The sequence below is a fragment of the Aquarana catesbeiana genome, linkage group LG01 (genome assembly GCF_042186555.1).
Source record: "Aquarana catesbeiana isolate 2022-GZ linkage group LG01, ASM4218655v1, whole genome shotgun sequence".
Taxonomy (NCBI): domain Eukaryota; kingdom Metazoa; phylum Chordata; class Amphibia; order Anura; family Ranidae; genus Aquarana; species Aquarana catesbeiana.
The window spans coordinates 84,404,231-84,431,038 of record NC_133324.1 but is presented as its reverse complement, the minus strand read 5'-3'; the positions used below and the strand labels follow the sequence as shown (position 1 = coordinate 84,431,038).

General features: G+C 43.4%; 1 protein-coding gene across 3 annotated transcripts in view; it reads right to left on the bottom strand.

Moving 5' to 3' along the window:
- The window catches only part of SPEF2 (sperm flagellar 2), a 226,947-nt gene that overhangs the window by 183,916 nt on the left and 16,223 nt on the right, over window positions 1-26,808 (bottom strand). For all 3 annotated transcript variants that reach the window (XM_073621074.1, XM_073621088.1, XM_073621082.1), the window contains exon 2: window positions 4,294-4,396. In XM_073621074.1, coding sequence (XP_073477175.1) covers window positions 4,294-4,396 — 103 coding nt within the window. The remainder of the gene's footprint in view (window positions 1-4,293; window positions 4,397-26,808) is intronic.

Genomic DNA, 26,808 nt, shown 5'->3' with positions numbered 1-26,808 from the left:
TCACCCACAGCCTCTCCCCTTTGCTATGTGGATCTGATCTTGGATCCTTACTACATCTATGGTGGTGTCAGGTTTGGGCTCTCAGCCCTCCCTTCTCAGTGCTCACCTGTCAGTTAATTGCCAGTACTCGTTGTTTCACAGAGGCTCACCTGGTGATCATTTCCTGCTCATCAGTCCAGCCTACAGCTATCCCCTTCTGGCTATTTAAACTGCCTGGTTTATTTCTTCCATGCCTTTGCCTTGGTCAAACATATCTGGAGACTCTCTGCTGTATTCCTGTTGAAAACTTGCCTGACTGATGTCCCTTCTGGTTCCTTATCCTGTCTTCTGCCTCCGACTACGCTGATCTCTGGCTTCCTGATTTATTGGCTTGTTCTGTCTACCCGCTTTGGCTACCGTACCCTGGCTATGTTTTGACTACGCTTATTATTTGTACCATTTTTACCACTATATTAAAGGTGTGATTTTTACTGCATTTTCTATATCCGTCTGATTCATGGTTCCCGACAGGTGGGAACTTTCTGGAAAGAGGTACATGAAACCATTATGAAGATAACCACATATACCCTTGATATTACACCCGCGCGGTACCTACTCCACCATTCTTCTCTCCCAAAATCCGTATGTCACAAGTCTATAGCCTTACACCTTGTGCAGGTGGCTAGGTGCTGCATTTCTTTGAAATGGGGCACCTCTACTAAACCAACACTCTCAGACTGGCAACGTTACATCCACCAGACAGCATATATGGAGGAGCTGATCAACATTGCAAATGACAATCCCTCCAAATTCACATGCACATGGGCTTGCTGGCTGCACTTCCTAGAATCCTCTACTCCATAACTGTATATGGTAAAATAGCCTTTAAAAAAAAAAAATTCACATTTCTCAAATAGTCAGCCCACATGGGAAACGGAAAGAGCATTTTACTTGCTTCACTCTCCACACCTTCCCCGCGTTATACCTTTCACTTTATGTCATTTACCCCTCTCCCATCACCTTTTGCTTATCGCTTTCTTTCCCTCCCCCGTCTCTCCCCTTACTTATACCCCTCTATATCTGATGCTTATATTAAAAATAGAGTATCTAAAAGACACCTACGTTATAATTATTCCCACATAAATATGTAATAGAACGTAATATGGTCCTATATAAGTACTGTAGAAGATACAAAAGAAAAATGTTGTCCTACTCTGGTTCTAACTCATAATCATCAATTTCCTTTTTCTTGTATCAAATTTAAAATTAGTTCTCTTGTAAGTCTACGTGACTCGCAAGCCGATTATACCTTTATGATTATGATATTTTGTACATGTATACTTACTGAATGTCTATCCTCCCTGTACCGTCATGTATGATTCATTTATTCTACTCTGAGACTATTACTCTCTACCCTACATTATTTCTCATGTTCTTTGTCACATTGCAACCACTATATACCTTATGCAAGTGATACTGCGTTCTCTTGTTATAAATTCACAATGAAATTCTTGAAAAAGAAAACCAAGAATTGATTACCCATAAAAAAAAAATCAATCCAACAAACAATATGCTTGTTGCCAACATCAAAAGTTTTATTTACTACAAGTCTTCTAAAAATAACCCTATAATATGATGTATAAAAAAGAACAGGAAAACATTGAAAACCTGGTATGGTCTATAAAATACATTAGGCAACAAAACTGCTAAAGTAATATAATGTAATGGCTGCCAATTGCTGTGCCCCAATGGAACCCAACTGCAGCAAAAAAAAAAAAAAAAAAAAATTAGCATTGGGTAAGGGGATAAAGGAAACTGTTGGCAGCACACACACTGGGGAGATTTTCCCTCTCATTCTATGTCTAAAGGTATGGTGGAATATCATCAAGGAATCAAGTGGGGGAAATTTTCCACAATAAAACACAGACAGTAATTAGGCTTCTAACCCTTCTGCATTTTATCCATGTACAGAACACAATAATACAAGGAAGCATTATCATAAAGAAGGAGAATATATATTTCTCACCTTTCTGAGCCACACCCTATTCTTGTGATCAAGGCATACTTGGTGAAAAGCATTAGGGTGACTGTGATTTCCATTGGGCGGAGACACTGACTGCAGCTATATTGGTGATCCTTGAATAAAGTATTTGGAAGAGTGTGGCTCTCATTTATCTATTTCCTATAATGGTGAGCCCGGATGGGCTTCTTTGAGCCAGCACCCTGTTTTTCTGTGGACAAGTGAGAGGAGCAGTTTTTGGAGCAGTGCTGTTTTTTTTGGATGTTTTAACTACAGGGAAGCCTTTTTTAATTATTATGTACACTTAAAATGGGATGGAGCTCATGAATTGAAGATTGCTGTGTTTTAAGGAACATAGAAAATTGTTAGTAGTGCCTAATCACTACTAATAAAATCTACTTTTTGTTTCAAATCCATCCTGAAAATTGGCAGTGCAGTTCCTGTGCAGCCCCATATCTGTTTATCTTCAACGTTCGATAACTTAAGACACTGCTACTTCTTAGGCCATCATAGACATTTAGAATTTCAGCCAGTTCAGCAGGAACTGGCCGAGATTTAAACCATGTATGGGCAGGCTGAATGTACCAAATTGATCCATCAATCAACTTGGGTACAACCAGCCTGCCAGATTCACTTGCGATTATCGCTTGCAGCTGCTACAGCCGCTAACAATGATCACTGTCCCCGTCGGGAGAAGCCCTCCCCGGCAGGAGAATACAATGTGTAGGCAGGAGGGATTCTCCTGTCAGCACTGTCTGTGTTGATGGGGGAATCGTGCAAAGACCCCGGAAGACGTCAACGTGTGACGAAACAAGTAGGGTGAGCAATGTGCTGACGTCACCGTAATCATGGAATCCCAGAAGGACGCGTTGCTTTGTATGTGAAGGCTGGCACTTCTGCTTTTAAGGCATTTTAGACATTTAAACAAATGTAAGTGTAAATTTGAATGAGTTTTATATTAAAGTGGAAACATTCTTTACACTATGTGGAGCATTTTTTTGTTCTGGGATACCCCTGTGACATTGCTGCCAAGATTGATGTAGGAACCATAGCAGGATCCAGAGTCTGTATGAAGGCCCCAGTTGGTTATTAAGCCATAGGTGCGATTGACCTCCTGTAATACGAGGTCAATATGAGCTGGTAAGCAGGCATTTCTGCAGGTGGTGGTGATATCACAGAGGATCCTATTTTTATGGTGGTGGATGCCAAAGACTTTACTACTTCATCACATGTGGACTTTATTTATTATGCTTTGTTTATTTCATTTTATTTTTTGACATTTAATTGATTTACTATGGACATTTTCACAGCGCAACTCGGTATTAAATATAGAATTTCTTTTCTGCAACCCATGCTTGCAGTAAAGAAATGCGTACTGTCTTTGGCCTGCCTTACTGCTAACCTCATTAGATTTGTTGATGTCATTACTGCGCTGCTCATTGTTCTCCTCATAAGAGAAAGCTGTACCTGAGGACCTACAGTGCAAGAATCTCCCTGCTTCAGCTTCTTCCCTTTTGTGGATCAGTGCTTCAGCCACCTTTCCTATTTCTTTAATATTATTCCTCCAGTCATCTGATCACCATTCATCGTGGCCGTGGGGCGTTGGGGGGTGGTAGCTCTGATATGAGAAAGTAAAGCCCTGCTCCTCAAGCCTGTTGTCTGCACACAGAGACACAGTGAAGAACAAGGCATGGTGTGCCAGTACTGGGAAAAGATCTACTGCAGGAAGCCTACAGGCAATACTAGTGACTAATTATTGGCCTTCCGCTTGCCTTTTTTTCTGCACGGCTTCCACAGTTTAGGTCCTCTTTAGGCTGGGTTCACACCATTGCTAATTGGATGCGGGTTCCAGGCATCCAATTCGCAATAGCAGGAAATTTTGACCGGCTCTCTGTGCAGCCAGTTCACATATCTCCGCTGCGGCTCCGGTGCGAATTTGCACAGGAGCCCTGTGCGTCTTTTGGTCCGTTTCTGGTCCGAATTCAGCCAAAAATTAGGGCTGAAATCGGACCTGAAATGGTGAACCAGGACGCACAGGACCCCTGCTGGAAGCCGCATCGGTATTAGGTGTCAACCCAGCCTAAAAGTGGTGTCTAGCTAAAGATTTTACAGCTTCCTGGGCTATCTACTACTGCTCAATAAAATGTCCTTCTACTTTACAATTTTATTCCTGTCTGTGAGGACTATGGTCTGAATACAATCCTGGACCCCAAGTCAGTGGGCTGAAAACAGAACTACATTGATGACAATTAATAAGAAGATATATTTTAATGCATACACAAAACAAAACTCACCTGCTCTGTGAAAATTGGTCAAAGTCATCTTGCAACTGATATTTGTGCAGCACTTCCCCAACAAGATATCCCGTGGCAAACTCTTTGGCAAAATTCCTAGGTTCTAGAAACAAAAACAAATTAAAGACCAATTAAAATGAACAGGTTAGTGAAGTGCAAGTACTATCCACCAAACAGTGCAAACTCTACAACTGTGATAAACAAAGAAAGTAAACTCAGCACAGTTTTTGGCACAGTTTATCAGCTGCATGTTTTCAGTTATTCAAATTTGAATGAAAACGGAGGTTCACACAAAAATTGAACCTCCGCTTTTCTGAACCCTCCCCCCCTCTGGTGTCACATTTGGCACTTTTCAGGGGGGAGGGAGGGGGCAGATACCTGTCTAAGACAGGTATTTGCACCCACTTCCAGCATAGACTCCCACAGAAGTCTATGCCTCTTCCCGTCCCCACCGTGCTGTCTGCTGGTCCCAGAAACAGCGGGGACCAGTTAGGAAGCGCAACGCGACTCGCGCATGCGCAGTAGGGAACCGGGAAGTGAAGCCGCAGCGCTTCACTTCCTGATTCCCTTAAAGAGAATGGTGGCGGCAGCACCCAAGGCCTGACGAATGATTCGGTTCTCGGGTGCCGACATCGCTGGACCCTGGGACAGGTGAGTGTCCTTATTTTAAAAGTCAGCAGCTGCAGTATTTGTAGCTGCTGACTTTTAAATGTTTTTTTTTTGCGGGACTCCCTCTTTAAGTCAACTGACGAAAACAATGATGAAAATCAATTCTAATTTTCGTCAACCAATGAAAATGGAACGAAAATGAGAGGGAGGGAGGGTTTACTCACCTGAACTTCTGCTGTCCTCTGCGCTACACCTGTCTGCTAAGCCCAAGCCCTTTGACTATTGGCAAGCTGTATTGGCTGAGAGATACAGACTCCTACCAATCCTTTCCTATGCAGTTCCACACATTACACACATTCACATCTCTTTGATAAATGTTAAAATAGAAATGCAGCCCTAAACCTAAATATCAATAATGGCTTAACACATTCTGAATGTGTAACAATCAAATATGCAGGGTGATGGTGTGAGAACCATGTGTGAAAAAAGGAAAAACAAAAAGTGATTCTCATAAAAAGAAATTACAGTTCGTGACCATATGAATGTCCAGCTGAATAAACATTATGGTCATATAAATGTCCAGCAGTGTAAACAATATGTGTTCTAGATAAATGAAGAAATTATCCTGGATGCCATACAGGTCACAGAGGTATTATTCCGGTACTCTGTATCCACAGATGAAAAATAATAAGAGCAAATACGCTTACCGGAACAGGTGGACACGTTTGCCATATGGCTAGGTGTCATACAGGCTTGTGGATCAACCGATCCAGATGGATGCTTAGTAGAGAGGCGTGTGCGGCAGGTTCCACTGGTTCCTTTATGGTGATCATAGGCGACCTGGGAAAGTCGGATGTTCTGAGTCTAGGTGTAGACACCTCCCTGGCAGATGTATGGCCAAAAGGTGTAACTTTCACTCAGCCAGCGTAGGGACATGCAAAAGGAGAAGAAGACCCCACATAGTGCTTGAATCCATAAAAAACAGGTTTATTACAAACCAAACAAAAATAGAATCCAGATAACAGCAAATAATTTATGGGTTTATATATACAAGCGTGATACCAGGCAATAGATAATATGCCCCAGTAGAAGGACCTCTAGTCCGAAAGATGTCGGGTTGCGATTAGCTATTTGTTTTTGGTACCACGCTATTCTCACTGTGATCACTTTTAACTCCGATTGCTGTTATCTGGATTTTATTTTTGTTTGGTTTGTAATAAACCTGTTTTTATGGATTCAAGCACTATGTGGGGTCTTCTTCTCCTTTTGCATGTCCCTACGCTGGCTGAGTGAAAGTTACACCTTTTGGCCATACATCTGCCAGGGAGGTGTCTACATCTAGACTCAGAACATCCGACTTTCCCAGGTCGCCTATGAACGCCATAAAGGAACCAGTGGAACCTGCCGCACACGCCTCTCTACTAAGCATCCATCTGGATCGGTTGATCCACAAGCCTGTATGACACCTAGCCATATGGCAAACGTGTCCACCTGTTCCGGTAAGCTAATATTATTTGCTCCTATTATTTTTCATCTGTGGATACCGAGTACCGGAATAATACCTCTGTGACCTGTATGGCATCCAGGATAATTTCTTCATTTATCTCGAACACATATTGTTTACACTGCTGGACATTTATATGACCATAATGTTTATTCAGCTGGACATTCATATGGTCACGAACTGTAATTTCTTTTTATGAGAATCACTTTTTGTTTTTCCTTTTTTCACACATGGTTCTCACACTATCACGCTGCATGTTTGATTGTTACACATTCAGAATGTGTTAAGCCATTATTGATATTTAGGTTTAGCGCTGCATTTCTATTTTAACATTTTTCACATTGTCACCACATTGTTAATGCTTGCTGCTATATTTGTTATTTCATTTCTTTTCTATAGTAGCGCAACAATATTCCAATTTCATTTTCTGTTTTTTACACATCTCTTTGATACCCTCTGCTGGCCTTTTCTAAATCGGCAACACATTCCACCCCCAGCCTATAATAATAGCACATTAAAATAGAAGTACAGCCAAAGCTTGTTTGGCTGTTCTTCTCCTGTGGATCACAGGATTGCAGTTCATTCTGTACTCCTGTGACCCGTTTTCAGCAGCCAGCGGGCTGACGTCCACTGACATCAGAGCCGGTCCCGGCTCAGGCAAGATCGCAAAAAAATGAAGTCAAGATCCACCCACATGCCTGGAGTGGCAGCCGGCTCAGGCTCTCAGCGAGTTGCTGAGAGCCTGAGCCGGCCGCTCTCCGTCCCTCCCACAGCCCAGCGCTCCAGTAAGCGCAGGAGGGGCAGAGCAGAGAGCTGCTGACTGACAGTCACCAGATCTCTGCTCAGGAAGCTGTGAGAACCGAGCGATCTGCGGGGGTTCGATCGCTCAGTCTTAGAGGTGCCAGGGGGACAGATGCAGCATCAGTCACCTAGGTAAGTATGATTCTTAAATAATAATAAAAAAAAACCCATACTTCTCTTTTAAAGTTTAAACATTTATTGCACTATCACATAAGAATTGGTGAGGGGCATCTACTAAGCTGCATAACCACTTAAGGACCAGCCTCGTTTTGGATTTTAGGTGTTTACATGTTTAAAACAGGTTTTTTTTGCTAGAAAATTACTTAGAACCCCCAAACATTATATATGTTTTTTTTCTAACACCCTAGAGAATAAAATGGCGGTCATTGCAATACTTTTTTTGCGCCGTATTTGCGCAGCAGTCTTATCAGCGCACTTTTTTTGGAAAAAAATCACTTTTTTGAATAAAAAAATAAGACAACAGTAAAGTTAGCCCAATTTTTTTTTAGATTGTGAAATATAATGTTACGCCAAGTAAATTGATACCCAACATGTCACGCTTCAAAATTGCGCCCGCTCGTGGAATGGCGTCAAACTTTTACCCTCAAAAATCTCCATAGGCGACGTTTAAAAAATTCTACAGGTTGCGTGTTTAGCGTTACAGAGGAGGTCTAGGGCTAGAATTATTGCTCTCGCTCTACCGGTCGCGGCAATACCTCACATGTGTGGTTTGACCACCGTTTTCATATGCGGGCGCTACTCGCGTATGCGTTCGCTTCTGCGCGCGAGCTCGTCGGGACAGGGGGGGGTTTAAAAAAAATTATTTTTATTATTTATTTTACATTATTTTATTTATTTTTACACTGTTTAAAAAAAAAAAAATGTGTCACTTTTATTCCTATTACAAGGAATGTAAACATCCCTTGTAATAGAAAAAAGCATGACAGGTCCTCTTAAATATGAGATCTGGGGTCAAAAAGACCTCAGATCTCATATTTACACTAAATTGCAATAAAAAAAAAAAAAAAAAAGTAATTTATAAAAATGACATTGAAAAAAAATATGCCTTTAACCACTTCAGCCCCGGAAGGATTTACCCCCTTCCTGACCAGAGCACTTTTTACAATTCGGCACTGCGTCGATTTAACTGCTAATTGCGCGGTCATGCAATGCTGTACCCAAACGAAATTTGCGTCCTTTTCTTCCCACAAATAGAGCTTTCTTTTGATGGTATTTAATCACCTCTGCCGTTTTTATTTTTTGCGCTATAAACGGAAAAAGACCGAAAATTTTGAAAACAAAATGATATTTTCTACTTTTTGTTATTAAAAAAATCCAATAAACTCAATTTAGTCATACATTTAGGCCAAAATGTATTCGGCCATATGTCTTTGGTAAAAAAAATGTCAATAAGCGTATATTTATTGGTTTGCGCAAAAGTTATAGCATCTACAAACTAGGGTACATTTTCTGGAATTTACACAGCTTTTAGTTTATGACTGCCTATGTCATTTCTTGAGGTGCTAAAATGGCAGGGCAGTACAAACCCCCCCCCCCCCCAAATGACCCCATTTTGGAAAGTAGACACCCCAAGGAAATTGCTGAGAGGCATGTTGAGCCCATTGAATATTAATTTTTTTTGGCCCAAGTGATTGAATAATGACAAAAAAAAAAAAAAAATTTACAAAAAGTTGTCACTAAATGATATATTGCTCACACAGGCCATGGGCCTATGTGGAATTGCACCCCAAAATACATTCAGCTGCTTCTCCTGAGTACGGGGATACCACATGTGTGGGACTTTTTGGGAGCCTAGCCGCGTACGGGGCCCCGAAAACCAAGCACCGCCTTCAGGATTTCTAAGGGCATACATTTTTAATTTCACTCCTCACTGCCTATCACAGTTTTGAAGGCCATAAAATGCCAAGATGGCACAAACCCCCCCAAATGACCCCATTTTGGAAAGTAGACACCCCAAGCTATTTGCTGAGAGGCATGGTGAGTATTTTGCAGCTCTCATTTGTTTTTGAAAATGAAGAAAGTCCAGAAAATTATTTTTTTTTTCTTTTTTCAATTTTCAAAACTTTGTGACAAAAAGTGAGGTCTGGAAAATACTCATTATACCTCTCAGCAAATAGCTTGGGGTGTCTACTTTCCAAAATGGGGTCATTTGGGGGGGGTTTGTGCCACCTGGGCATTCCATGGCCTCCGAGACTGTGATAGGCAGTGAAGAGTGAAATCAAAAATTTACGCCCTTAGAAAGCCTGAAGGCGGTGCTTGGTTTTCGGGGTCCTGTGCGCGGCTCGGCTCCCAAAAAGTCTTACACATGTGGTATCCCCATACTCAGGAGAAGCAACAGAATGTATTTTGGGGTGTAATTTCACATATTCCCATGGCATGTTTGAGCAATATATCATTTAGTGACAACTTTGTGCAAAAAAAAAAAAAAAAAAAATTTGTCTCTTTCCCGCAACTTGTGTCACAATATAAAATATTCCATGAACTCGACATGCCTCTCAGCAAATAGGTTGGGGTGTCTACTTTCCAAAATGGGGTCATTTGGGGGGGTTTTGAACTGTCTTGGCATTTTATGCACAACATTTAGAAGCTTATGTCACACATCTCCCACTTGAAGACAAAGCCCTTTCTGACACTTTTTGATTACATGAAAAAATTATTTTTTTTTGGCAAGAAAATTACTTTGAACCCCCAAACATTATATATTTTTTTAAAGCAAATGCCCTACAGATTAAAATGGTGGGTGTTTCATTTTTTTTTTTTTCACACAGTATTTGCGCAGCGATTTTTCAAACTCATTTTTTGTGGAAAAAACACACTTTTTAAAATTTTAATGCACTAAAACACACTATATTGCCCAAATGTTTGCTGAAATAAAAAAGATGATCTTAGGCCGAGTACATGGATACCAAACATGACATGCTTTAAAATTGCGCACAAACGTGCAGTGGCAACAAAATTAATACATTTTTAAAAGCCTTTAAAAGCCTTTACAGGTTACCACTTTAGATTTACAGAGGAGGTCTACTGCTAAAATTACTGCCCTTGATCTGTCCTTCGTGGTGATACCTCACATGCATGGTGCAATTGCTGTTTACATTTGACACCAGACCGACGCTTGCGTTCGCCTTAGCGCGAGAGCAGGGGGGACAGGGGTGCTTTTTTTTTTCTTTATTATTTTTTTGCTTTTTTATCTTATTTTTAAACTGTTCCTTTCATTTTTTTTTTTTTTTAAATCATTTTTATTGTTATCTCAGGGAATGTAAATATCCCCTATGATAGCAATAGGTAGTGACAGGTACTCTTTTTTTTTAAAAATTGGGGTCTATTAGACCCTAGATTTCTCCTCTGCCCTCAAAGCATCTGACCACACCAAGATGCTTCCCCAATTTCCCAATGGCGCTGTTTACATCCGGCGAAATCTAAGTCATGAAATGCTCGTAGCTTCCAGTTTCTTAGGCCATAGAGATGTTTGGAGCCACTCTGGTCTCTGATCAGCTCTATGGTCAGCTGGCTGAATCACCGCCTGCATTCTCAGGTTCCCTGTTGAGACAGGAGAGCCAGAGAAAAACACGGAAGACGGTGGGGGGGGGGGCATTCCCCCCCCACTGCTTGTAAAAGCAGTCTAGAGGCTAATTAGCCGCTAGGATTGCTTTTACATGAAAGCCGACCGCTGGCTGAAAAGAATGATACCAAGATGATACCTAAACCTGCAGGCATCATTCTGGTATAACCACTCAAAGTCGTGAATGGCGTACCTGAAGACAAAAAAATGGTTAACAATAAAGCACAGTAAACGGTAAAGTATAAAAAATTGCATACCTGAAAAGCAAACATGATAAAACATAATAACAATAAAACATTGCAGAATAGAATACAGTAAAAAAGAGCAGAACAATAGAGAGAATAGAGAGAGAGAGAACAATAAAACGACAACTATTTTTTTTTATTTTATATTTTTGTTTGTGTTTTTTTTTTTTTTAAACTTTTTTTTGTAACTGTAACTTTTATAACGGTAACCGGTTCCAGGTTCGGGTCTCTCAAAATGCGATGGCATCTTGGGAGACCCTGTGAAAGTGTGCCTAGTCTGTGCAATGCTGTACCCTACGCTAATACTCAACTAGTGAATGGAAGCGTTCAAAACATTCACCAATGCAAAGACCAGGATTGTCAGGACAGGAGGGACAATAATAGCGGGTGTCACGCCTATATCCGCGCTTGCTGCAGACACATCTTTTTTGGGGGGGTTCGTTGGGTAGGGGTACTCGGGAGGACATAAAAATGCCTCTCATGCAGCCGACTGCATTTGGTTGGGGATGTGAATGGGGGAAATACGGGCGCTGCAGAAGTGGTGGGTTCCCAATTAGGATTGGCGAATGCAGCAGGAAGGGCATTATGGGCACGACGGGCCTGTGTTTGTCTTCTTGATGGCAGTGGGACACTACTTGTGCTTGCCACCTCACCAGCTTGAACTGCACTTATGGGACTTGCCACGTCACCAAGTGTTACTGCAGTGCTGGTTTGACTACAACCGGGGTGTACTAGGCCGCTGGTGCTTGCCAGCTTACCAAGACGCTACCAAAAAAACTGTTAGCGATCGCAGGGATCAGGCCTGACTCTATGAATGCTGCAGTTATGCGTTTAGTGTTTTGTAAGTGACAGTGATCGATCGATACTGCACTTGGGTGGGCTGGGCTGGGCCAGGCGGAGGGGCAAAACGCAGGTGCTAGCAGGTATCTGGGCTGATCCCGCTAACACTGCGTTTTTGGGAACCCTAAACTGCTGGGGACGCTAGTATAGATCTGATCGGATCAGATATTGATCCGATCAGATACTATACCACTAAGGGAGGTGTACGGTGCGTGCGTGGGTGTTAGCAGTACTGGCACTAACCTGACGCTGCCTGGGGCTGGTGCTTGCCAGTTCACCAAAACGCTACCAAAAAAACTGTTAGCGATCGCAGGGATCAGGCCTGACTCTGCGAACGCTGCAGTTATGCGTTTAGTGTTTTGTAAGTGACAGTGATCGATCGATACTGCACTTGGGTGGGCTGGGCTGGGCCAGGCGGAGGGGCAAAACGCAGGTGTTAGCAGGTATCTGGGCTGATCCCGCTAACACTGCGTTTTTGGGAACCCTAAACTGCTGGGGACGCTAGTATAGATCTGATCGGATCAGATATTGATGCGTTCAGATACTATACCACTAAGGGAGGTGTATGCTGCGTGCGTGGGTGTTAGCGATACTGGCGCTAATCTGACGCTGCCTGGGGCGAGGCATATCACCGCCGGGTGATCAGGGGGCTAAACCTTTATTCAGTAATAAACGGCGGGTGCCCTGACACTATAAAAAATAAACGAACTAACCAGCGTCACCCGTAACGGTTATACGGTGATCAGTGGTGAAAGGGTTAACTAGGGGGCAATCAAGGGGTTAAAACCTTTATTAGATAGTATATGGGTGTCCCAGACGCTATAAAACGCTGACGGCGAACCTATATATTTACCTCCCTAACTAGCGTCACCAGTGACACTAATACAGCAATCAGAAAAATGATCGCTTAGCGACACTGGTGACGGGGGGTGATCAAGGGGTTAAAACTTTATTAGGGTGGGTTAGGGGGGTATCCAAGACCTAAAGAGGGCTAACACTAACTGCCCTACCACTTCTAACTGTCACAAACTGACACCATGCAGTAATCAGGGAAAAAAAAAAAAACCTGCTTGGTGTCAGTGTGACAGGGAGGGGTGATTGGGGGGGATCGGGGGGCGATGGGGGGGGGGGGGGGTCGGGGGTGTAATGTATGCCTGGCATGTTCTACTGTGTTGTGTTTTACACTTACTCAGATGTCTTCTCTCCTCGGCGCCGGAACGGAAACTGCCGAGCCGAGGAGAGATGACATCACATCCTCTGCCTCTGTGTACTATACAGAGGCAGGGGATGTTTCTCATTGGCTGGGAGCGATCGCGAGGGGGGGGCCACGATTGGATGGCCTCCCCCCTCGCCTCTCAATGCTCCCAGACAAATGCCGACCGCCGCTGGCACCGGGGGGGGGGGGGGGGGGGGTCCGATTGGACCCCCCGCCCGCGGGAAGGCAATCACGTACCAGGTACGTGATTTTGCCTGCCCGTGCCATTTTGCTCACGTATATAGGCGTGAGGAGGTCGGCAAGTGGTTAAGAGGTGTGGGCGGAAGTGACGTTTTGACGTCGCTTCCGCCCAGTAGTGTCATGGAGACGAGTGGGCGCCATCTTAGCCTCACTCGTCTCCAGGTAGAGGAGAGAGACGGACGCGATCGCCTCCGCCGCTACCGATGGCTCTGGTAAGCGGCGGGGGGCACTGGATCGCGGCGGGGGGGCCCTCTCCCGCCACCGGTAATAGTGAAAGTGGACTGCCGCATGAAAATGGGGATACCGGGGTTATGGCAGCTAGCCGCTGCCATAACAACGATATCCCCCTTCAAAGTTCGGACGTACATCGGCGTGCGGCAGTCCGGAAGTGGTTAAAGAAAAAACATGAAGAAAAATGCACTTATTTAGTAAAAAGCAAGATTTTTGTTTGTTTATGAAACTGGGTTTTATTTATAAAGGCGTTATACAGTGCCTTGCAAAAGTATTCACCCCCCTTAGCTTTTTACCAATTTTGTTACATTACAGCCTTTAGTTCAATGTTTTTTAAATCTGAATTATATGTGATGGATCAGAACACAATAGTCTAAGTTGGTGAAGTAAAATTAGAAGTCACATAATTAGTGAAATGATGTCCACCTGTGTGCAATCTAAGTGTCACATGATCTGTCATTACATATACACACATTTTTGAAAGGCCCCAGAGGCTGCAACACCTATGCAAGAAGCACCACTAACCAAATACAGCCATGAAGACCAAGGAACTCTCCAAACAAGTAAGGGACCATGTTGTTGAGAGGTACAAGTCAGGGTTAGGTTATAAAAAAATATCAAAATCTTTGATGATCCCTAGGAGCACCATCAAATCTATCATAACCAAATGGAAAGAACATGGCACAACAGCAAACCTGCCAAGAGACGGCCCCACACCAAAACTCACGGACCGGGCAAGGAGGGCATTAATCAGAGAGGCAGCACAGAGACCTAAGGTAACCCTGGAGGAGCTGCAGAGTTCCACAGCAGAGACTGGAGTATCTGTACATAGGACGACAATAAGCCGTACGCTCCATAGAGTTGGGCTTTATGGCAGAGTAGCCAGAAGAAAGCCATTACTTTCAGCAAAAAACAAAATGGCACGTTTTGAGTTTGCGAAAAGGCATGTGGGAGACTCCCAAAATGTATGGAGGAAGGTGCTCTGGTCTGATGAGTCTAAAATTTAACTTTTTGGCCATCAAAGAAAACGCTATGTCTGGCGCAAACCCAACACATCACATCACCCAAAGAACACCATCCCCACAGTGAAACATGGTGGTGGTAGCATCATGCTGTGGGGATGTTTTTCAGCAGTCAGGAATGGGAAACTGGTCAGAGTTGAGGGAAAGATGGATGGTGCTAAATACAGGGATATTCCTGAGCAAAACCTGTACCACTCTGTGTGTAATTTGAGGCTAGGACGGAGGTTCACCTTCTAGCAGGCAATGACCCCAAACACACTGCTAAAGCAACACTTGAGTGGTTTAGGGGAAACAGGTAAATGTGTTGAAATGGCCTAGTCAAAGCTCAGACCTCAATCCAATAGAAAATCTGTGGTCAGACCTAAAGATTGATGTTCACAAGTGCAAACCATCCAACTTGAAGGAGCTGGAGCAGTTTTGCAAGGAGAAATGGGCAAAAATCCCAGTGGTAAGATGTGGCAAGCTCATAGAGACGTATCCAAAGCGACTTGCAGCTATGATACAAAGTATTGACTTTAGGGGGGTGAATAGTTATGCACATTGACTTTTTCTGCCGATGAGAGCCTGAGCCGCTGAGAGCCTGAGACGGTCGCCGCGCCCAACGGTCCAATGAGCAAGGAGGGGGCAAAGCAGAGAACTGTGATTGACAGTCAGCAGCTCTCTGCTCGGGGAGCTGTGCGATGTTCGATCGTTCAGTTCTCGGTGCAGAGGCGCCGGGGAACAGATGCAGCATCAGACCCATGCTGCATCCACCTAGGTAAGTATGAATGTAAAAAAAAGCACAAACCCATACTTCTCTTTTAAATAATACATTACAGTTTATCTAACACCATTAGACTTTAGCCAACCAAAATGTACTGGAGAATACAAATAAAACTAAAACAATTCAGGTGACTAAAATACAACTTAAATGAGAATGCTATTGTGACAGACCTAGCCGGGAAAGAGACTTTTGGAGGGGACTGTATGCAAGCCTCTTGCCGATCAATCGGGGGCCCTTGCATTTGGGGGAACGGTGCTCTTTGTGAGCTGTATGCCTGGGGACCCTTGAGGTGGTATTACTGTGGATTCGGTCCTGGTCCCCCAGGACACACAGACTCTGGGGACCCTGGATTTGCCATATTGGAATAGTGGCTGATTCATAATGCTGGGACAGATACTGTTAGGAGATGCTGATGTAAATTCCAACACCTGTCTGTCTATTGTCTGCTAAAATGTGTATTGTAAATAAGTCTACTATGGGATCTAAGAGTCATTAGATCTCCATTGTTATTTGTGTTAATTAACTCTGCTATTGTGTGAAGAAGAGTCTATGTTGATTGTGATAATGTTGATTGGATTTTCTGAACTACAAGACGGCCAGTCTGGCCTAACGGTCATGTCTGAGTCATCTAGGCTGTCTAAAGGGATTAGTTAATTAGCTCATGTTAATTCGGTTAATTAGGTTACAGCTGTATTGTTAGAGTAATATGAGCAGGAGGTCTGCACCTGCACTTTTAGTGCATAAAAGCCTGTATTTTGCAATAAAGGAGATTCCTGTTTGAACTTACATACAGCCTGCCTGGTGTTTGTTCTGAGCTATCACAACTGGACTAGAACGACACAGAGCTGTAGTTCTAGTCCCGGAGCATCGGATGACCGAACCATCAGACGTTGCAATCTGATTCAATAGCTGCAGAGGAGTGTCGGGAGAGTGGAACTGAGCGAGCAAAGGGGCTCGTTACAGGTATATTAGTCAAAAGACTGACTAAAACAAAGTAGATATTTGATATCAAAATTAACACTTGTCATCTGCTACATCCAGATTTTACAGAGCTCAGCAGACGCGGGCTGGGTGAGTCTGCTTCTTGAAGTCTGCACAGTCTTTTCCCTTCTCCTGTACCAAATCATGTTGAATCTGACTGATAGCAGTAAATATATATTATGAATCAGGCTTTCTGTATATGAAAGACAAGGAGTTGGCAGTGGAGGTGTTTCAGAACACTCTTTTACAAGCAGCAAAAGGTGTTCTCGGGTCACCACATGCAGCGCAGGGAATAACCAAAAGCAGAAGTTTGGAGATTGAGTTGGAGTTGAATTCGAAGAATGCCCAAGCTCATCTCTAGCCACAAATTACCAACAAAAAAGGACTGGTATACCACATCCATGCCTAGATGAAAGACTAAAGCCCTGATTAGCAAGGCTGAGCTCCCTGTATGCATCTCAATACTATTTCATTTTACCTAGAGGGTATTTTTTAACACAAATAGGGAAAATAAATCATGTTCTTATAAAACAGAGATGAAGAGATTCTTTAGTAAGGAACTAAACCCATCAATTTAAGGGGCCTTTCGCAGATACTGATCATTCACTTAATCAGTTCGGTTCATCCATTTTTCATCAGTTTTTATTTTACGTCCACTACCAATGCAAAAGCGGATGAAAAACTGACCATTTGTCAGTTAACAATCAGTTTTTGTCCAACCACTTTTTTTTGACTGATGAAAAATAGAGCTTTCATCCGTTAAAAAAAAAAACGGATGTTGACGGAAGCGGATGATAATAGATCTGTTGTCATCCATTTTTCCACAGGAATACATTGATGTCCGTTTTTCATCCGTCAACAGATGGATGAAAAATGGACGAACGCTCCGTATGTGTGAAAGGGGCCTAATGCCCTGTACACACGGTCGGATTTTCTGACGGAAAATGTGTGATAGGACCTTGTTGTCGGAAATTCCGACCGTGTGTGGGCTCCATCATACATTTTCCATTGGAATTTCTGACACACAAAGTTTGAGAGCTTGCTATAAAATTTTCCGACAACAAAATCCGTTGTCGGAAATTCCGATCGTGTGTACACAAATCCGACGCACAAAGTGCCACGCATGCTCACAATAAATTAAGAGACGAAAGCTATTGGCTACTGCCCCGTTTATAGTCCCGAAGTACGTGTTTTACGTCATCGCGTTCAGAACGATCAGATTTTCCGATAACTTTGTGTGACCGTGTGTATGCAAGACAAGTTTGAGCCAACATCCGTCAGAAAAAATTGTTGATTTTGTTGTCGGAATGTCCGATCAATGTCCGACTGTGTGTACAGGGCATAATGCCGCGTACACACGAGCGGACTTTACGGCAGACTTTGCCCGGCGGTCTGGATTTCGTCAGACAATTCAATCGTGTGTGGGCTCCAGCGGACTTTGTTTTCTCAAAAGTTGGACGGACTTAGATTTGAAACAAGTTTTAAATTAATCCGTCTAAATCGAGTCCGGTCGAAAAGTCCGCTCGTCTGTATGCTAGTTCGATGGACAAAAAGCCACGCTAGGGCAGCTATTGGCTACTGGCTATGAACTTCCTTGTTTTAGTCCGGTCGTACGTCATCACGTACAAATTCGACAGACTTTGGTGGATTGTGTGTAGTCAAGTCTGTTCATTCAGAAAGTCCGTCGTAAAGTACGTCGAAAAGTCCGCCGGGCAAAGTCTGCCGTAAAGTCCGACCGTGTGTACGCGGCATAATGCCGCGTACACACGGTCGGACTTTGTTCGGACATTCCGACAACAAAATCCTCGGATTTTTTCCGACAGATGTTGGCTCAAACTTGTTTTGCCTACACACGGTCGCACAAAGTTGTCGGAATTTCCGATCGACAACCACGCGGTCACGTACACCACGTACGACGAGACTAGAAAAGGCCGGTTCAGAACCAAGCGCGGCACCCTTTGGGCTCCTTTTGCTAATCTCGTGTTAGTAAAAGTTTGGTGAGAGACGATTCGCGCTTTTTCAGACTCGTGGCTTTCAGATCGTTTTCTGCCGTTCAGTTTGTGCTTGTGGGTTTGTATTTGCTCTTCAGTGTGTGCAGTCAGTTCGTATCGGAGTTTTCTGTGCGATCTTGTCCGCTCGTTGCTGTTTTTCAGGTCGCTCTTCACAGGCCTTGCTGTTCTTCAGTGCGTTCTGTTACTTCGTTCTGAGCAGCCGACCGTTTTCTAGCCATGTTTCGTATGCGTACTCCTCGTAGAGTTCGTGCTGTGCGGGGGCTTGGTGTTGGGGTCCTGACCTTGACACAAGTCCAGTCCATGAACAGGGCGAGGAGGAGTTCATGGACCAAGAATTGGTTGCTTCAGCGTGACCAGTTCTCTCATATGCCTTTGCTCTGTGAGATCCGTGAGAATAATCCTGATGATTTCAGGAACTTTCTCCGGATGACGGACCCCGTATTTCACCGTTTGTTGGCTTCGCTGACCCCCTATATCAGCAGGCAGGATACCTCCATGAGGCAAGCCATCACTCCGGAGCAGAGGTTGGTTGCTACCCTGCGGTATTTGGCCACAGGGAGAAGTCTGCAGGACCTCAAGTTCTCGACAGGCATCTCCCCCCAGGCTCTTCTTTGTGGACATTTACTGCTTGTGTTTGTTTTAGCTGACCCTGACAGAAATGTGTGGAGTGCAGAAAATATCGTGATTGTGTAACCTTATACAAAGCACTGTTGGCTGTTATTTACTAAATGCAAAGACACTTTTCACTACAAGTGCACTTGCAACTGCACTGAAACTGCACTTGTAGTGCAAAGTGGATTTGCCCTTAGGAAATTACCCCCATTTTCTCATAAAACAACAATTACATCACCCCAAAAGTGTTGTAGCGTTGAGACAATAATCCACACATTCTTGATGAGCAATCTTTTTAATACCAGCACACTCACATGTGCATTTACCAAAGGTTTTTCTGACAAACCAACATGTTTGTTGTATAACAATTTTTGTGGTGTCATTATCCAAAATCAAAATGTGCATTTTATAGAAAACAGGCCTGTGTAAAACCCACAAGAAAGACACAAATCTTGATCTTACAAAGTTCACATTTGGTAGAACTGGAAGGCAATATCAGACATGAGTATTTAGGAACTGTGTTTGATATAGCGTTCAGATGGGGGGAAATCACCCCAGGAAAAGCCAAATTTGGAAGATGCACACAAATTTCCCAATGTCAACATGTGCTATCTGGCATCACGGGGGATGAAGGGACGTGTTTTTGGGGAGAAAGCCCTTCCTCACCGCTACTTTATTATTGAGGAAGGGGTTGCACACCCAAAACGCGTCCATTGATCTCCCGTGATGGCAGATAGCACATGTTGGCACACTGTGTGCATCCTCCAAATTTGGCTTTGGGAAAAATCACAAAAACATTTCGCACATTGTAGCAGACAAAAGAAGAAAGTGATTTTGAGGGGCTTTAAACTCACCCCAAAACATCAATGATGTTTTTATATTTTGGAATAACATCATTGATGTTTTGCTTGATGTTTTCCAATTGTAAATTACACCCCATGATCTCCCCGATCAGGATCTGGGCACTTTCGGATGTGAAAGGATCTTCATCCACAACCTCACGATCACCTAAAAAGAAAGGAAACCCAAAATAAATTAGGTCTAAAAAAAATGCCGCCATCCATCTCTTATCTAAGCCTGTGGTCGCAGACACTCACCTGTTGTGGTGACTACTTCCACCACGTCTTCATCCTCCTGCTCATCTTGTGTTGGGTGGATTTCCCCTTCTTCCAGAGGGGGGGGGTCTCTGGTCTCCTGGGATGAGGGGTGTCCTCCGAGTCTTTTCTCCCCTATGTAAAACAAAAATGGTATAATTAGCACACAGATATTTGATGGCAGAACTCTAAAGATGAAACATTGCTTGGAAGTGGGGTACAATTGTCTATTTTAGCAGAGTTCCAAGATGTAGCTTTTTTAGTGTCCTTTGTCAAGCTGCAATACTTTACCTGTTTGGTACAAGCTTCACAGATGTAGCCCCCCTATAGTATACACTGGAGCACCTGTGTGGCCCCCTAATAAAGATGGCGTTTTTGTGTCCCACACTAGTGCTCCAGTGTCCAGATGTGAAAACAGATGCTGAGTGTCCTCTCCTTACACAGAATCTAATTTGCATTTCATTCTAGTAACAAAGCCATCTACACAACCCAATTCTTTGAAGACAAGTATAGGGCCTCAAAATGGTGGCCAAATGCATATGGCCTAAACAATGGTATTTTATAGTCCGAAAAAAAAATGTGTGATCCAAACGAATAATGTGCCCATGAACATGAAAGTTGCCATTTTAAACTGTACAACAGTTCCTAAAAGCACATGGAGGAGCACGAACGTAATAAACACAAGAACAATAGGAACACAGCACAACTACTTACTTTTTTGCAGCACTCTCCGGATCTTTCTGTACTGCTCATGTTCTCGTAATTTCAGGTCCGACCACCGCTTCCTGAGCTGATCTTTCGATCGTCGTACCCCAAATTTCCGGTGCAGACTCCTGACCACTTTCGCCATGATCTTGGCCTTTCGGACATTGTGGTTGGGGTAAGGCCCATACTTTCCATCATAGTCGGCCTTCTTCAGGATGTCCACCATTTCCAACATCTCCCCAAAGGACATATTTGAGTCCTTTAATCTCCTTCTGGATCGGGACGTTTCAGGCTCCGGCCTTTCCTCCTCCTCCTCCTCCTCCTCCTCGTTGCTGTACTTAGCACTATCCTGCTGTCTATCCACCATGTGCTCTTCCTCCACTGCGCCGAACAAAAAGGGGCGGGGAATAGAATAGAAAGAACGTCAGGGGCGGGCGGAGTTATACGCATGCGCAGTGTGTATAAATCGTAACGCGCGCGTCTTACGTACGATCTGTGAGCGGAGGAAGGAGCATCGGAGACGCCGATCGTGCTAACGAAGGTAGGATCTAAACTTGGGCCTATACTGCTTCGAAATTGAAGCCTATATTGTAACAAGATTAGGGGAGTTTGGCCTGACATTAGGGTTTGTCTTGTGTTGTGTCTTGCAGAGAAAATGGATGGGTTCAACGACCACAATTTCCTGCCCCTGTTTATTGACAAGTACAGAGAGCTGCCCTGTCTGTGGCAGGTCAGACACCCCCACTATAACCACAAACAGAAGAGGCAGGCAGCGCTGGAGAAACTGCTGGAGTTGGTGAAGCCGGTGGTCCCCACAGCAACCATCCCTTATTTAAAAGCTAAAATTGGTGGCCTGAGGAGCACATATCTGAGGGAGCGCAAGAAGGTCACAGATTCCCAGAGGTCCGGAGCTGCAGCAGATGACATTTATGTCCCCAGGCTGTGGTACTATGAGAGACTGCGATTTCTGTCAGACCACACTGAAGTCAGGGAATCCCTCTCTACTCTTCCTTCCATGCTTCCTTCCACACCAGCTGAGGCTTCTGATGTCCAACCTAGGCCTTCCAGCCAGGAAGAAGTGGAGGAGCCAGGCTGGAGTCAGGTATAGCATTCTTCTACAGATTTCTGGTCAATCAATAAATGATGTTTATTAGATGTTATTATTGATCACTAATTGCTGCTTGAAAGTGTTTTACATATCAATAGACAGTAGTGGGCACCCAAAATTGGGACAAGAATGCAAAATGCTGGGCTCAGAAGGATAGTCTGTTATATTTGTTAACATTGAATTTGCAGCAGTCAGGAGGTGAAAATTGTGTGTGATTGATGAAAACAATACTAAAACTATGTCCCTTTTTCATACACAGGAAGACCTCAGCCAGGAGGAGGCTGGGGAATGTGGCAGTCAGGAGGAGGCGGGGATTAGTGGCAGCCAGGAGGAGGCGGGGCTAAGTGTCAGCCAAGAGAAGCCAGGGACAAGTCGCAGCCTGACTGAGTCTCAGGTCCCTCCCCTCCGCCTGCCATATAAAAGGGCCAGGAAGGCCACTCCCAGTCCTGTGCAGGATTCAGCGTACAGGCTGATCCAGGAGGCTTCTGCGTCCCTCAGAGCCTTCCCCAGTCCTGAAGAGGCCTTTGCCTGCATGGCTGCCACCAAATTGCAGGGCATGCAGGAGGGCCAACGCAAGATTTCTGAGGACCTGATTTATAAAGTCCTTCGTAAGGGGGAGAGTGGGGAACTGACACCCAAGACGGATGTCATTGAGATGGACCATCCTCCTCCTCCTCCTCCTCCTGCTGCCACAACTCCACCACCACAGCCAAAGGCTGGAAGGAAGCGTGGAAAGAAGACCAAAGAGTGATGACCCTGGGTTCAGTCTGGTCTGACAGAAGATGCAGTCTCTCGTATGACCACAGCCTGGGGACACAGATGTCATCTGCTGCTTTCCGGATCTCTGGGACTTCTGGACCAGACTGCCCTCCCTTAGATAAGGACTCCTCAGGCCACCAATTTTGCTTTTAAATAATTGATGTCTGCCCTGGGGGTCCAAGGCTTCGCCCACTTCTGCAGTTTCTCCAGCGTTGCCTCCCTCTTTGTTTATAGTTGTGACCCCTTAATAAAATATTTTTAGGTAAATTCTACTCTCCTGTGTGTGTTTTCATCCAAAAAGGACAGTTTGTTGGTGAGTATTCAGGTACATTTCTAAAGTACAATGTGAAATTAACAAGGGACAACAACACCAAACAATCTCCTCCTACAGATTAAATAGAACAACATATCAATGGTGTTGTGGGAACTTGTCACAAAAAACACACAAACATTTTCGGGAGTACAAATCAAAATCACCAAAAAAAAAAAAAAAAAAAAAGAGAAACACAAAAAAAGATTCTACATTAAAGTAAAAAAAAAAAAAAAAAAAAAATATGTTGTCAGATGTGAGAAATCAAAATATATTGAGGGAATCCCGATAAATAGTAACGAAAAAAGTTTGTGAGAAGTGTGTGTGAATATGAGCATCAAAACGACTTAATTCTTGTCACATTATAAAGAAGAAGAGAGTGCGCTGTATTAAACCATTTTGAACATTGCAGCGTGACGAAAGTGCTTTATCCATTACGAACGCTAAGTTTACCAGAACGAGCTGTCCCGTGTCGGAATTGCTTCTGAGCATGCGTGGCACTTTGTGCGTCGGAACAGGCCACACACGGTCGGAATTGACGCGATCAGATTTTGTTGTCGGAAAATTTTATCTCCTGCTGTCCAACTTTGTGTGTCGGAAAATCCGATGGAAAATGTCCGATGGCGCCCACACACGGTCGGAATTTCCGACAACACGCTCCGATCGGACAATGTCCATCGGAAAATCCGACCGTGTGTACGGGGCATAAGAGTTTAAAAAAACAGTTACATTCCCGACACATTCTGGGAATGTAACTGTCACATTAATTGTGCTCTCAACCAAATTGTCAAACCATCAAATGTCTGGTGTCATAACTGATCACATGTGCAGCACCATGGCAGTTGGAGATCAAACAGAGGCCAAGATGGTGGCTTCCTTGTCTGAAAACGATGGGAGGGTTTAGTTCCGCTTTAAAAGTTCCTTGTGATCAAGCCATTTGTAATGAAACGCTGCAAAGTCGCAGTCCCACTAAAAATCACTGATCGCCATCATTACTAGTAAAAAAAATAAAAATAAACCAAAACTCCATAAAAATATTCCATAGTTGGTAGGCGCTATAACTTTTGCACAAACCAATCAATATTCGTTTATTGGGATTTTTTTTACAAAATATGTAGCAGAATACATATTGGTCTAAATTAATGAATAAATTTGATTTTTTTTTTAATTATTGGGTATGTTTTATAGCAGAAAGTAATATTATGTAAATTCTGTAGCAAATATAGTTTTTTTTTTTTTCAAAATTGTGGGTCTATTTTTGTTTTATAGCACAAAAAATAAAAACTGCAGAGGTGATTAAATACCACCAAAAGAAAGCTCTATTTGTGGGGGAAAAAGAACATAAATTGTATTTGGGTACAGCGTTGCACATCAGTGCAATTGTCATTTAAAGTAGCGCAGTTCCACATCGCAAAAAATGGCCTGGTCATGAAGGGGGATAAACCTTTGGGTAAGTGGTTAATAATTATGCTACCAAAATTAATGTGTGTTATAAATTGCCTCCAGTATTGCTCCTGTTTCTTCGTGCGGGGCGGGGGGGGGGGGGCATTTTACTGAAGCCCAGAGCCTCTGAACAGCAGTAAATCATAAAGTGGAACCAAACCCATCAATTTAATGGTTTCAAAAAACAGTTACATTCCTGGAATGCCAGATTGCTAACTGTCATATTTCCTTGTGTCTTCAACCAAACCATCAAATGGCTGGTGTCATAACAGATCACATGTGCAGCGCCATGGGGTTTGCAGATCAAACAGAAGCAGCTTCCTTGGCTGTAAAGGATAGGAGGGTTTAATTCCGCTTTAAGGCTGTCAACAGATTGGTCTTTACAAACATGGCAGTATATGTGGTCTTAGTCACAAAGCGATTGCAACCCCAGGTAGATAATTTTTTCCTAGATGTATCGATGCTACCCAATTTTTTTTTTTAATCAGAAGCAAAAGGAATTTACCTGGGAGAGGTTTCCCCAGAACAACAGGGGGAGTAAGTGAGATGGTAAAAGGGAAAGATAGGTCTATGGTGAGTGTGGCCTGGGGGGTCGGCTCGTCAATGTGGAAGTTTAATAGTGTTTTAGAACCATCCCAATCTGCACTTCTCTAGCAGCATGCTGGAGCTCAGGACTTCTGCTGCTTTGTGTGAGCGCAGAAGTCCTTCTCCAGTTGTCCAACATGCCCCTGTTGGATCACAACTACTGTGCTCCAAACAACAACACTCATGCACCCTACTTGGGGAGACATTTCTTATGATCAGGTGGCGTATCAGACCTCTGGAGATAGCTGTTCTCACACAGAGCACAAGCAGTCCTCATCTTCAACATGCTGTAGGTAACAGATGTTAAACAGAACAGGATGTGAAAGGAAACCTATTCAATGAGGATACAGATAGAATTCAGAATTTGTCAGTGGTTCTAACTCTTCCCAAATGTATCCAAAACCAAATATAGTTTAGATGGTTACATCTCTTATACTCAACCAGGGTTTCCTATGGTTCTTTCAGACATTGCTAGGGGTTGCTATGGCAAATTGTGCTCTCAAGTAAATAACTACTGACACCAATGGTTGTTTCCATTGTTAGGTTGAGAGGCATTATTCCCACGGAACACCAATTTAAGTGGCATTCTTCTAACTGACCACAACTGTAATGGAGCTCTTCCGATGGCCACCAGTGTATTTGGGCCCTTCTTCCAATAAGCACCAGTGTAATGTTGCCTTTCTGCCAATCACCTTGAGTGTAATGGGGCCCTTATTCCAATGACCACCAGTATAATGGGGCCCTTATTTCAATGACCACTGGTGCAACAGGGCCCTTCTCCTAATGACCACCAGGGTAAGGAAGCCCTTCTGCCAATGATCACACATACAAGGTGGTTCTTCTCCCACTGACAACCAATCAGAAGGAGCATTTCACTGTTAGAATTTTTTTTTAACCTGATTAATATTTGTTTCATTTCATTATTAATACTGAAAACGATTTTTCTGATTCTATTTATAATACTTTTAGCAGTGGTCTCCAAACTGCGGCCTGAGGGCCAGATGTGACCCTTTGCTTGCCTTTGTCTGGACCTTGAGGCACTATTCCTCCTATTGACACCAACAATGAGACACCATTAATTTCACTGACACCAACAGTGGGGCACTATTACCTCCCACAGACACCAACAATATACATAATTCCTCCCACTGATACCGACGTTGGGGCATCATTCCTCTAACTGACACCAACAAGGGTGTACTGTTTCCTGCCACTAATACCAATAATGGGGCACTATTCCTCTTCCTCCTCCTGATCATATTTTTTAAATCCCACTGACCATCAAGCCTGAGACATTGTGTGCTCCCATTGATGATGGGGCATTTTCTACTCCCACTGGCCACAGTCCGGCCCACCTTAATATGAAAAGCAGTAAACTGGCCCTTTGTTTAGGAAGTTTGTTCCTTATTCTTTTATCTATTCTCACACCTACCATCTACTGTTTAGGCCAATGCACCCTGAACTGTATATATAGTAATTTTTAGCAAAAAGTTTTTTTAAGGGCTTCTCTATTATAAAAAGGTTGAGAAAGGATGGTTTAGATGGAGTTAAGCTTTTAAACACAATGGAGGAGATATAGAAAAAAACTCCATCAACGTCTATGCTTTACCAACAAAATGCAATTTTGCTAATTATTCAGCTCCAAAATAGTCTCATACCTGCAATCGGGTTAAATCAATTTGCTTCAGAAAAAAAAAAAATCACTATGGCAACCCCCCCCCCCCCCCCCCTGTATTTTTAGCCTGCATGTATTTTACCAGTGTGACTGTCCCCATATGGGTCTGTTGTTGCTTTATAGGATTAAATCACTAAAGAACAAATTAAAAGGGCTTTATTTCCGCCTGGCATTAGG